Source organism: Giraffa tippelskirchi, chromosome 4 (assembly GCF_054371585.1).
Source record: "Giraffa tippelskirchi isolate mGirTip1 chromosome 4, T2T-mGirTip1v1.2.pri, whole genome shotgun sequence".
Taxonomy (NCBI): Eukaryota; Metazoa; Chordata; class Mammalia; order Artiodactyla; family Giraffidae; genus Giraffa; species Giraffa tippelskirchi.
Genome location: NC_137278.1, coordinates 74,287,746 through 74,299,965, shown reverse-complemented (window position 1 = coordinate 74,299,965; position 12,220 = coordinate 74,287,746). Strand labels below are relative to the sequence as shown.

The 12,220-nt window shown below is 40.5% G+C and overlaps 1 protein-coding gene across 10 annotated transcripts in view; it reads right to left on the bottom strand.

Moving 5' to 3' along the window:
* SRBD1 (S1 RNA binding domain 1) overlaps positions 1-12,220 on the bottom strand; it is a 242,199-nt gene that overhangs the window by 223,028 nt on the left and 6,951 nt on the right. For 8 of the 10 annotated variants that reach the window (XR_014082526.1, XM_081592042.1, XM_081592043.1 and 5 more), the window contains exon 4: positions 2,984-3,364. Coding sequence is in view for 9 of the 10 variants with exons in the window: in XM_081592042.1 (XP_081448168.1) it covers positions 2,984-3,364 (381 nt within the window). In the remaining variant the exon portion in view is untranslated. Of the gene's footprint in view, positions 1-2,983; positions 3,365-8,437; positions 8,587-12,220 lie in introns of all 10 variants that reach the window. The other 2 variants (XM_081592045.1, XM_081592044.1) reach the window with 1 other exon arrangement.

The window sequence follows — 12,220 nt, the reverse complement described above, 5'->3', positions numbered from 1 at the left end:
AGGAGCCTCGTAGGCTACAGTCCATGGAGTCGCTAAGAGTGAGACACGACTGAGCGACTTCACTTTCACTTTTCTCATTCATGCACTGAAGAAGGAAATGGCAACCCACTCCGGTATTCTTGCCTGGAGAATCCCAGGGATGGTGGAGCCCGGTGGGCTACCGTCTATGGGGTTGCACAGAGTCGGACATGACTGAAGCGACTTAGCAGCATGTTCAAGACTTAATAATTCCTAAACACTTAATTTCTATCAACCATTCCTTCCTAATAAGGTACTTGTCAGACTTCCCCAAAGAACTTGGGCATACATTTCATTTTGTGGCAGTTAATATGTATACCACAAGCATTTCATTGGGTCTCACTCAAATGTTCAAAGCCTTCCTGATTGTCTTGCTTGATTGACTCAGCATTACGGACTCTCACCCTGCTCAGTCCGTTTCCCTCTAACACCTGCCACTATTCTCAACCATGTTTGGCAGATAAAATGATTCTCTCTCCTGCTTATGGAAAATAGTATAGGACAGGAAGTCCACATATATGACAAGATTTAAAAGTAGTTCAAAGTTAGACAAGGATGACTGTACCTGGTTAAGTCTTTTAAAAACCCAAACAAGTCAGTCACACCTAAAGTTCCCCAGGCAATTTTCCTAAACCCATCTAGAAAATGCTGAGCTTACGAGTGGTCCTCAGGATGCTCAGCGAAGGTTGCAGCTGAGGCAACCACTTCTCCCAACTCATATGCAAAGGAGTAGCACATTCTGAGAACAGGCTTGTTTGAGCTGCCAAAAATCACTTTTAATATAAGGAGGAAAAAAGCTTAGAATTGAAAGGAAAGACAAGCACACTCATACTGCCCAGATAGTATGGTCAAAGGCCATAAAATAGTTCTAGACCTGAAAGCCTGCTTCCATTTGTTATTCAAACATCACATGGATATTCCCGCTACCGATTTACAGATGAAACTTTCACTCCTGGCTTCTCTTCTTCTGCTACTCACCCTTTGGCAGGTGGGGACCTGTTCTCACTGTACACTTTTCCCTCCTCACTACTAAAGCTAATGGTAAATGAATTGTGGGGCTGTCATCTCCCACCTTTAGCAAAGAAGTAGGGAAATCTGATCTGCCAAGAGAAACCAACAACTCAAACAAACAGAGAGGGGGTGAAAATGGGTGATCATGAAATCTCTGAAATAGAGAAAACTGAGAAAATGGCTTCCTCAAGTCCTTAGTTTTCCAATTTCTGGTTCAAGGCCTTAGGAGACTTGATCACGCTTTGTCCCTTGCATTCTTTGAAAGGCCCCTGCATCCTCTTTTCTGCTTAAGCTCATTAGAAGCAGGATTCTATTACTTGTAAACAACTGTCATAGGTAGGGTTATTTTCATTTCTTTCTTTTACACAGATTATGAGATATGGGTGTGAAGCAGAGTTTCATAGAATAACTAACCCTTGACTTCATTTTGCAAAACTTATTTCCATAGTTCAAGAGACTTCCTGGGCTTTGAAACCTTCCCCCTCCTTCCTGCTGCTGCTGCTGCTGCTAAGTCGCTTCAGTCGTGTCCGACTCTGTGCGACCCCATAGACGGCAAACCACCAGGTTCCCCCGTCCCTGGGATTCTCTAGGCAAGAACACTGGAGTGGGTTGCCATTTCCTTCTCCAATGCATGAGAGTGAAAAGTGAAAGTGAAGTCACTCAGTTGTGTCCGACTCTTCGCGACCCCGTGGACTGCAGCCTACCAGGCTCCTCCGTCCATGGGAGTTTCCAGGGAAGAGTACTGGAGTGGGGTGCCATCGCCTTCTCCGCCCCTCCTTCCTACTCAGGGTCAACTACTAGAGGTAGATCTATGTCAACAGCAGAGATAGGCTGAAAAGTAAAGGAGAAGAGAAGGGAAGTGGGACACACCCACCTGCCCCTGTAGGTCTGGAATGGAACCAAGGGATCTGCATGTTAAGACAGCCTTCAGGGTGAACCTGATGCAGGCTGTTTAAAATGTCTTTTAAAACATTTCCTTGTAGGCCTAAGTGAAAAAAAAAGAAAAAGAAGGCATAGAAAGGAGCCCAATTATGCTGTTTCTCAATTTTGGACTGTTCAGGAATGAGAAGAAAGCTATGAGGCAACATTCTATTCCTTAATGAGTCAAAGAGAAGAAAAATCATAATTAAAAGTTACTGGCAATGTTCAACCAGTAGGTAATAGAAAAGGCAGCATGCATAAAAAGAAGTTCATCTGAAGAGAAAGGTAACACACAGACAATTCCAGACTGAGAAGTGGTATTTCCCAGCAGAGGAAGGAGCACTCGTCAGAATCACCATGGGTCAGACAATAAGGAGGGAGATGATCCCCAACCACCCTGAGGGGCACTGCTATGATTAAGTCTGAAATGTTCACAGAGTGTGTAGGGGTGGATAAAACATTGGGAATCACTGTTTAATGAGTCACTCCTCAGGTCTTCTCTACCATCCTCAAAGCCAGTCAAAGAAACTGGAAGAAATATGATTTCTCCTGTAGTAAGAAATATAATTATGGGAGCCCAAGTTGGAATTTGGATAGAAATTTCCTTTAAGAAGTTATTAGGCCTCACTCATAGTGTATTACAACATTACACTAAGAGTTAAACAGATGTACTAACAGCCAATGACTTAATCACTTGCATTGCTTTTATGCAAAATTACAGCCCAAATACAAAGCAAAAACTTACCAAGGAACTTAGGAGGGCCCAATCTGTTGAGGTGATCTGTCTATAGAATACATGTTCACTAGAACACCATGGAAAGAATCTACTTTCCTGAGGTCACAGCTTTTAACTGAAGAATTAATGACAATAAGCTATAATACCAAACAACATACCCAAGAAAGGAACCAGTGGCCAAAGCCTACAGGAACCACTGGCAAAAGTGACAAGGGAACTGAAATCTCCCAGGCCTTCCCTCACCCCATCCCAGTCAAAAAGAATCCAAATGAAGTGACAGAAAAAGGCTGTGCATACCTGTACTATGTCCCAGTTCATTTCCACCTCCTCAGTATTACTGGTATTTGCCGGAAACCTGACAGGCTGCCCCTGAGGACACGTTTCCGTCTTCACTTTCTTCAAAGGGGACTGACCACATGTAAAGTCGTCTTTGTCCTCCTCTTCCTTGCACCCACCTTCCCACATGGTGCTGGTGGATGGCATCTCTGTGCTATTATTTCTGTTCTCTAAGCTGCTGGCTTGGTTGGCTTCTTCATCAGTTTTCAGCTTTTTAGTCCTCCGAGCTGAAGGTGACTGAGCTGAATTTTTCCGTTTTGTCTTTGCTGTTTTCAGAGTCTGCCCAGTCTCCAATTTGTTTTTGTCTTCTAAATCAACATCGGCAATAGAGATAGAGTTATTCTAGCAAATCACAAAGAGAACACGTGAGAATTAGAAGATTAAAAAAATCAATGGCCCTGGAATATTATTTAGCAATGAAAAGTCACAAATTATTCATACACACAGTAATTTGAAAGAATCTCAACGAAATTGTTGAGTGGAGAGAAAAAGATAATCTCAAAAAGTTACATACTGTACAGTTGTATTTATATAATATTCCTGGAAAAATTAATAGTTACTTGGGGGGGTCAGAAGTGGGAGTGGAAGTTGGGAGGGAAGTGGGTGTGGCTATAAAAGGTCAATACTAGGGATCCTTGTGGTGATGGAATTGTTCTGTGTGGTGGATACAGAGACCTACACATAGGGTAATACTGCATAGAACTAAACACAGATATACACATACATGCATACAAATGAATACAAATAAAACTGGGGAAATCTAAGTAAGATCACTGGGATTTTATCAATGTCAATATGTTGGTTGTGATATTTAACTGTGGTTTTTCAAGATGTTACCACAGGGGGAAATTGGATAAAGGGTACATGATATCTTTCTGTATTATATTTTACAACTGCATGTGAAATTACAATTCAGTTCAGTTCAGTTCATTTGCTCAGTCGTGTCCGACTCTTTGCAACACCATGAACCACAGCATGCCAGGCCTCCCCGTCCATCACCAACTCCCTGAGTCCACCCAAACCCATGTCCATCGAGTCAGTGATACCATCCAGCCATCTCATCCTCTGTCGTCCCCTTCTCCTCCTGCCCTCAACCTTTCCCAGCATAAGGATCTTTTCAAATGAGTCAGCCCTTCACATCAAGTGGCCAAAGTATTGGAGTTTCAGCTTCAACATCAGTCCTTCCAGTGAAAACCCAGGACTGATCTCCTTTAGTCTCCTGCCACCCGTTTTGCTGAGAGATAACATGGCAGGGCAGCAGGGTAGTATCAGGCATTTTTTCTTCGTTGGAGTCTGCAGTGCAGGTGTCCAGGGGTTATTTTCTGGGCCACCCACCTGCCAGGTGACAGCTCAGCAATGAAGCAATGACATCTGGCACTCATTTTGACACTAGAGTGGGACATAAAATACAGACCCTGCCCCATGGAATTTTCAATTTCACAAGCTAGCCTGTTTTCAGTTACCTAAATGAGGCAGATGGCACAAACTCCAACAAAAGAACTGCTCCTAAATTAAATGTCGGTAAATATTCACTTTCCTCTCCTAGCAGATATATTTTTCCAGAATTACTGACTACTGAAAATACTAGAAACTACAAACCACACCCTCATCCTAAGGCCCACCCTTCACCACCTAACCTGGAAATTATATACATTAAATAGCCCTCTCAGTATTGCATTTGTAATTGTAACAAAATGGGTAAGAACAGACGCACAAAAATAGAATTTCCCCAGAAGTCCATAACAGCTGATAATAACCTGATCAAATTAACTGACATAGCTAAAGAAGGAATATGTCAATCATACGAGAGTTCTCAGCCCCAGAGGAACAGAAAAAGGAGATCTGTAAGAAGTAAATATGATCAGTATTCTAAGTAATGCACAAAGAAGAGAAAAAGTCAGAAAACAGATTTTGATTAATCTGGTCCCAATGGTAAGACTGGCGTCTTGTGAGATGGATACATCAGACTACCTTAGATTCATGCAGTTAAAACATTCAGTTCTTAGTGTGACAAGCAGAGTACCTTGACCACATTAGGTATTCAACAGACTCAAAAAATTTATCTAATTCTTCTAATCTGAGCCCATGCTCATCAAGTAAATTTCTGATTATTATTTAATTCCCTACTTACATCAGCCTCTGATGAGAGACAGTGCTAGTCATAGGAATTTAACTTTGTGATGGTTATATCAAAACTATGAATTATTAAACCAGCATTCTAGTCTTATACAGGCTTCCCTGATAGCTCAGTTGGTAAAGAATCCGCCTGCAATGAAGGAGACACTGATTCGATTCCTGGGTCGGGAAAATCCGCTGGAGAAGGGATAGGCTACCCATTCCAGTATTCTAGGGCTTCCTTTATGGCTCAGCTGGTAAAGAATCTGCCTGCAATGCGGGAGACCTGGGTTCGATCCCTGGGTTGGGAAGATCCCCTGCAGAAGGGAAAGACTACCCACTCCAGTATTCTGGCCTGGAGAATTCCATGGACTGTATAGTCAATGGGGTCACAAAGAGTCGGACACGACTGAGTGACTTTCACTGGTCTTATACACTCTTACGAGCATGGCTGGTATAAAAACATCTGAGATAAAATGGTTCCTGAAATGCTGAAATAATTCATGTTCCTGACTTAGAAACCCAGTTCCATGACTTACTATCTGTGGTCCATGAGCAAGTCACTTAACATCTCTTGCCTTGGCTTTCTCGTCTATAAAACCAGGATAACTACAGCACTTGACTCAACAGGTTGTGAAGATTAAGTAAGATCATCCAAGTAGAGTGTTGAGCATGTTGCCTGGCTAATGATAAGTAATCAAATATCTGCTGATACTACCATCATTATCATGGCTACTACACCCAGACCAATTCCCAGAAGAGAGAAAAGGAAGTAGCTGAAGAAATAAAGAAAAATTAAAATGACTTAAAGCTGAGGAGTTCAAAATAAGAGAAAAACCAACAATCATAAATTAGATACTTAACGGTATCTTCAAGTACTAGAGTCTTCAAGTAAATTTTATTTAATGTTTATCAGTGTTGCTCATGGACACGAGACCCTTTCAAGAGATCTGCAGGTTCACAACTATTTTCATAATAATGTCAAGGCACTTGACATTTCACTAATGGTACAAGAGCAGTGGTAGCAAAAACCAAGACACTGCACCAACCTGTACTAATAATCACTGTTCCCTTCACTGTCACACATTTGCAATAAAACAATTGTCAGTTTCACTTAAGAATGAATCAGTATAAGTTATTATTTTTAAAATTTCAATCCCTGAAAACACACCTTTTTTGCATTTATGCTCTGTACTGAAATGTACATAAAGCACAAATGTTCACAAAAAGAACTTCTGCTGCAGGCCAATGCATACTGATGTGCAGTGGTTATCTCATAATAAATCTGTGAACTAGTATTTTCCAATGTTGTTGTTTAGTCGCTAAGTTGTATCCAACTCTTTGTGACCCCATGGACTATAGCCTGCCAGGCTCCCCTGTCCATGGGATTTCCCAGGCAAAAATGCTGGAGTGGGTTGCTATTTCCTTCTCCACAGGATCTTCCCAACGCAGGCATTGAACCCGCATCTTCTGGACTGGCAGGCAGATTCTTTATACCACTGAGCCACCAGGGAAGCCTCATCATTTGCCTAATGACCAACACATAATGTTACAAGATCATGCATGGGTAAAAGATCCATTCAAATAACACAGACCAACAGATTTTAATGTAATAGAATACAGTGTCGTTATAGAATCCACAAACAAACCTTTCAGAAATTACCACTTACTGAGTTTGGATATAGTACCAAATATCCACAATTATCTAAAAAGGTTATTACAACATCACTTACTTTTCCAAATACATATCTGTGAAGAGGCTGGGATTTCTTTTTTATTTAAATTATCTTCTATCTTCTATACGTCAGACATTAAAGATAATTGCAAAAATGTAAAACAACATCATTCTTTTTACTAATTTTTGGTTGTTTTGAAAATATATACCTATTTTTCATTAAAACATGTTATTTGCATTAACATGAAATAGGTTTAATATTATTTTTTAATTAGTCAATTATTTTTTCATTTTTAATTTCTAAAAAGGTATATATTTACGGATATAAACCACATAAGCAAAAGTCCCTTGGGGTTCTTAGTGAGTTCTAAGAGTGTAAAGAAGTCCAACGACCAAAAATTTTGAGAAAAGGTGAATCCAAGCATGTTTAGATCAAAATACAGATAAAAAGCATATGGCAATATTGCTCCATTTTTAAAGCTTCTAAGATTCTACAGCCTTCCCCAGTGACATACTCAAGCTTAACAAGCCATGAAAATATTTTTCCTCCTTATATTTAACCTGAATCTTTGACAGACTGAATAATCACAGTACATTTTTCTCGCCTTCATGGGTTTTTTAATCACTCTTAACACTTCAAATGGTAATTATGTAGTCTATGCCTAAACCCAAAACTCCAGGAAGAATCTGACCATTCTTCTTTATACTGTCTCTGAAAGTCGTCAACTGTCTAAATCAAAAAAGTGGTTTATTATCTTTACCAGTTGAATCAGACAGGAGGCCTTGGCCTTGACCGCCTTGTGTTGTGCTGTGTGAGCTTGACAGCTAATTGGAAAGGGATATGGAGTCAACAGAAGGCTTCTTTAAAATTAGATATAAAAGAGCATTTTTATACTCAGAAGCAATTGAGGAAGAAAAGCTGACAAGAAAAAAGAAAGGAGATGACAGAGGGAACAGAGACCCTACATAAGAGTGGATGAGATCATAAGCCCAAGAGGCAAACCCATCCTTGGTAGGAGGAATGACACTTCTTCCATGGCAGCAAGATAGAAGGTGAAAACAAATATGGGCAGATCATTATTTAATTGGTCACTATTATCTAATTGGTCTCACCTTGGTCATAGGAAAATGAGAGACATCGTATATTCTCAAATAAATAAAAGGCAATGGCATCAGCTGAGTGAGAGAAGGGAAAGGAACTGAGGAAGTTTAAGAAAAGAGAAAAAAGTCAAAAATCAAACTTGCTGGAAAAAAAATAGTAAGTCTACCAAGTATTTCTGATGCAAATCAAGGGTCTGAGGTTATGAATCTAATGTAAAACAAATCAAGTCATTGGTGAAGCTGTTTTCTGCTCAGTGCAGGCAGGAGAAGCTATGGCTCACCTAGTGCCTTGGTTTAAGTCAGCCATGTAGGGTCAAATAAAAGAAGGGTAAATAGTCTTACTATTTACTATTCAATAAAAAGTGATTATGTAATCTAGGCTAGATTAGGTGGGAAAAGAACGGGCTGATGGACAATGACAGAGCTCTAGAGTCAAAGGATTAGGTAGTGGATCTCAACTCTGACTATACATAACAATCACATGAGGAGCTTTAAAAAAGTAATACCACTGGTACCAAGCTCACCTGCAGAATTCTTCGGAAAAGGGGTCCATGCGTTGGCATTTTCTTCAAGCTCCCTAGGCTGAGAACTGCTAAGAAGTTGTGAAGAACTAGCAAAATTGTGGCGGTGAGGGCATCTGAGCAAGTAGGGTGGTAAGACAGGAAACGGTGAGCTAGACAAAAATGGTGAGGTACAAAAGTGAGATAGACACAATAGATATGTCAGAGGTAGCAGAGCTTTGGGTCATGACAAGATTCAGGTTGAGATCATGAGAAGGGCAGTGAAGGCAGAGAAGAAAAATTGACTGGCAGGGCGGGGGTTAAAGAACCAGGAACATAAGGTATTAGAAGGCTCATCAAGTGGAGGGGGAAAGCACTGAGAAAAATTACAGAAGATGGCAGAGAAGAAGATATGAAGCTGGAGCGAAATTCTTCAAATGAAGAGGAATGGCCAGTGGATTGGCAAATTATAGCAATATGGAGAGGAAGAGACTGAATAATGATGGATTTTTTCTACGATGCTTGCTAGCAACAGATTTTAAAATTACTAAGAGACTATCAATTCTAGCTCCACCCAAAATAGGGTTTTCAATTATTTTGTTCAGTGGTGGTTACACCAAGGTAAGATGAAAATCCAGTGAAATGAAATCTTCTAAAATGCTCCATGTGTTTTGACTGAGCTAGAAAACTAGCTCAATATCTCTTCAGAGGTTTCCCATGTGAATTCTCTCTTTCTCTTTAAAAAAAATATACATACATCAAGCATAATGGAAAGGATCAAGAAGTCGACATGAAAAGGGTTCTCAAGTTGTACGCTCTTAAACTAAACTTTAAAACTTAGAGGATGGGCATGTGCACGTGTTCCTGAAGAGAAAGTTCGCAACTATAATCAAATTCTCAAAGGGTTAGTGACGTCAAAACAAAGAACCACGCAACTAAGATATATTCCCTAATTAGACGGCCAGGCTACTTTCAAGTGCAGCTATGCCACCCTTAATAAAACACCTTCAAACTCTGCTAACAAGTCAATCTTTCTTCAGTTCAATTCAGTTCAGTTGCTCAGTCGGGTCCGACTCTTTGAGACCCCATGGACTGCAACAAGTCAGGCCTCCCGGTCCATCACCAATGACTGGAGTTTACTCAAAAACATGTCTCTTCGGTAATGCCATCCAACCATCTAATCCTCTGTCTTACCCTTCTCTTCCTGCCTTCAATCTTTCCCAGCATCAGGGTGTTTTCAAAAGAGTCAGTTCTTCACATCAGGTGGCCAAAGTATTTGAGTTTCAGCTTCAGCATCAGTCCTTCCAATGAATATTTAGGACTGATTTCCTTTAGGATGGACTGGTTGGATCTGCTTGCTGTTCACGGGACTCTCAAGAGTCTTGAACACCACTGTTCAAAAGCATCAATTCTATGGCACGCAGCTTTCTTTATAGTCCAACTCTCACATCCATACATGAACACTGGAAAAACCTTAGCTTTGACAAGACGGACCTTTGTTGGCAAAGTAATCTCTCTGCTTTTTAATAAGCTGTCTAGGTTGGTCATAACTTTTCTTCCAAGGAGCAAGCGTCTTTTAATTTCATGGCTGTAGTCACCATCTGCAGTGATTTTGGAGCCCCCCAAAAATAAAGACTGTCACTGTTTCCACTGATTCCCCATCTATTTGCCATGAAGTGATGGGACCAGATGCCATGATCTTGGTTTTCTGAATGTTGAGTTTTAAGTCAACTTTTCCACTCTCCTCTTTCACTTTCATCAAGAGGCTCTTTAGTTTTTCTTTGCTTTCTGCCATAAGGGTGGTGTCATCTGCATATCTGAGGTTATTGATATTTGTCCTGGCAATCTTGATTCCACTTGTGCTTCATCCAGTCCAGCATTTCTCATGATGTACTCTGCATATAAGTTAAATAATCTGGGTGACAATATACAGCCTTGACATACTTCTTTTCCTATTTGGAACCAGTCTGTTGTTCCATGTCCAGTTCTAACTGTTGCTTCTTGACCTGCATAAAGATTTCGCAGGAGGCAGGTCAAGTGGTCTGGTATGCCCATCTCTTAAAGAATTTTCCACAATTTGTTGTGATCCAGACAGTCAAACGCTTGGTGTAGTCAATAAAGCAGAAGTTCTTCTGGAACTTTCTTGCTTTTTCGATGATCCAACGGATGTTAGCAATTTGATCTCTGGTTCCTCTGCCTTTTCTAAATCCAGCTTGAACATCTGGAAGTTCACGGTTCACGTACGGTTGATGCCTGGCTTGGAGAATTTTGAGTATTACTTTGCTAGCATGTAAGATGAGTGCAATTGTGTGGTAGTTTGAGGATGATTCTTTGGCATTGCCTTTCTTTGGGATTGGAATGAAGACTGACCTTTTCCAGTTGTGGCCACTGCTGAGTTTTCCAAATTTGCTGGCATATTGAGTGCAGCATTATCTTTTAGGGTTTGAAATAGCTCAACTGGAATTCCATCACCTCCACTAACTTTGTTCGTAGTGATGCTTCCTAAGGCCCACTTGACTTTGCATTCCAGGATATCTGGCTCTAGGTGAGTAATGACACCATAGTGATTATCTGGGTCATGAAGATCTTTTTTGTATAGTTCTTCTGTGTATCCTTGCCATCTCTTCTTAATATCTTCTGCTTCTGTTAGGTCCCTACCATTTCTGTCCTTCATTGTGCCCATCTTTGCATGAAATGTTCCCTTGGTATCTCTAATTTTCTTGAAGAGATCTCTATTGTTTTCCTCTATTTCTTTGCACTGATCACTGAGGAAGGCTTTCTTATCTCTCTTTGCTATTCTTTAAAATTCTGCATTCCATTGGCTATATCTTTCCTTTTCTCCTTTGCCTTTCACCTCTCTTCTTTTCATTGCTGTTTGTAAAGCCAGGGCAGACAACCATTTTGCCTTTTTGCATTTCTTTTTATTGGGGATGGTCTTGATCACTGCCTCCTGTACAATGTCATAAACCTCCGTCCATAGTTCTTCAGGCACTCTATCAGATCTAATCCCTTGAATCTATTTGTCACTACCACTGTACAGCTGTAAGGGATTTGATTTAGGTCAGATGTGAATGATCTAGTGGTTTTCCCTGCTTTTTTCAATTTAAGTCTGAATTTGACAATAAGGAGTTCATGATCGGAGCCACAGTCAGCTCCCAGTCTTGTTTTTGCTGACTGTATAGAGAATCTCCATCTTTGGCTGCTAAGAATATAATCAATCTGATTTCGGTACTGACCATCTGGTGATGCCCATGTGTACAGTCTTCTCTTGTGTTGTTGGAAGAGGGTGTTTGCTATGACCAGTGCGTTCTCTTGGCAAAACCCTATTAGCCTTTGCCCTGCTTCATTCTGTACTACAAAGCCACATTTGCCTGTTACTCCAGGTGTTTCTCGACTTCCTCCTTTTGCATTCCAGTCCCCTATAACAAAAGGGACATCTTTTTTGGGTGTTAGTTCTAGAAGGTCTTGTAGGTCTTCATAGAACTTTCCAACTTTAGCTTCTTCAGCATTATAGGTTGGGGCACAGACTTGGATTACTGTGATACTGAATAGTTTGCCTCGGATACCAACAGATATCATTCTGTCATTTTTGAGACTGTATCCAAGTACTGAATTTCAGAGTCTTTTGTTGACCATGATGGCTACTCCATTTCTTCTAAGGGATTCTTGCCCACAGTAGTAGATATCACGGTCATCTGAGTTAAATTTACACATTCCAGTCCATTTTAGTTTGCTGATTCCTAAAATGTCGACATTCACTCTTGCCATCTCCTGTCTGACCACTTCCAATTTGCCTTGATTCATGGA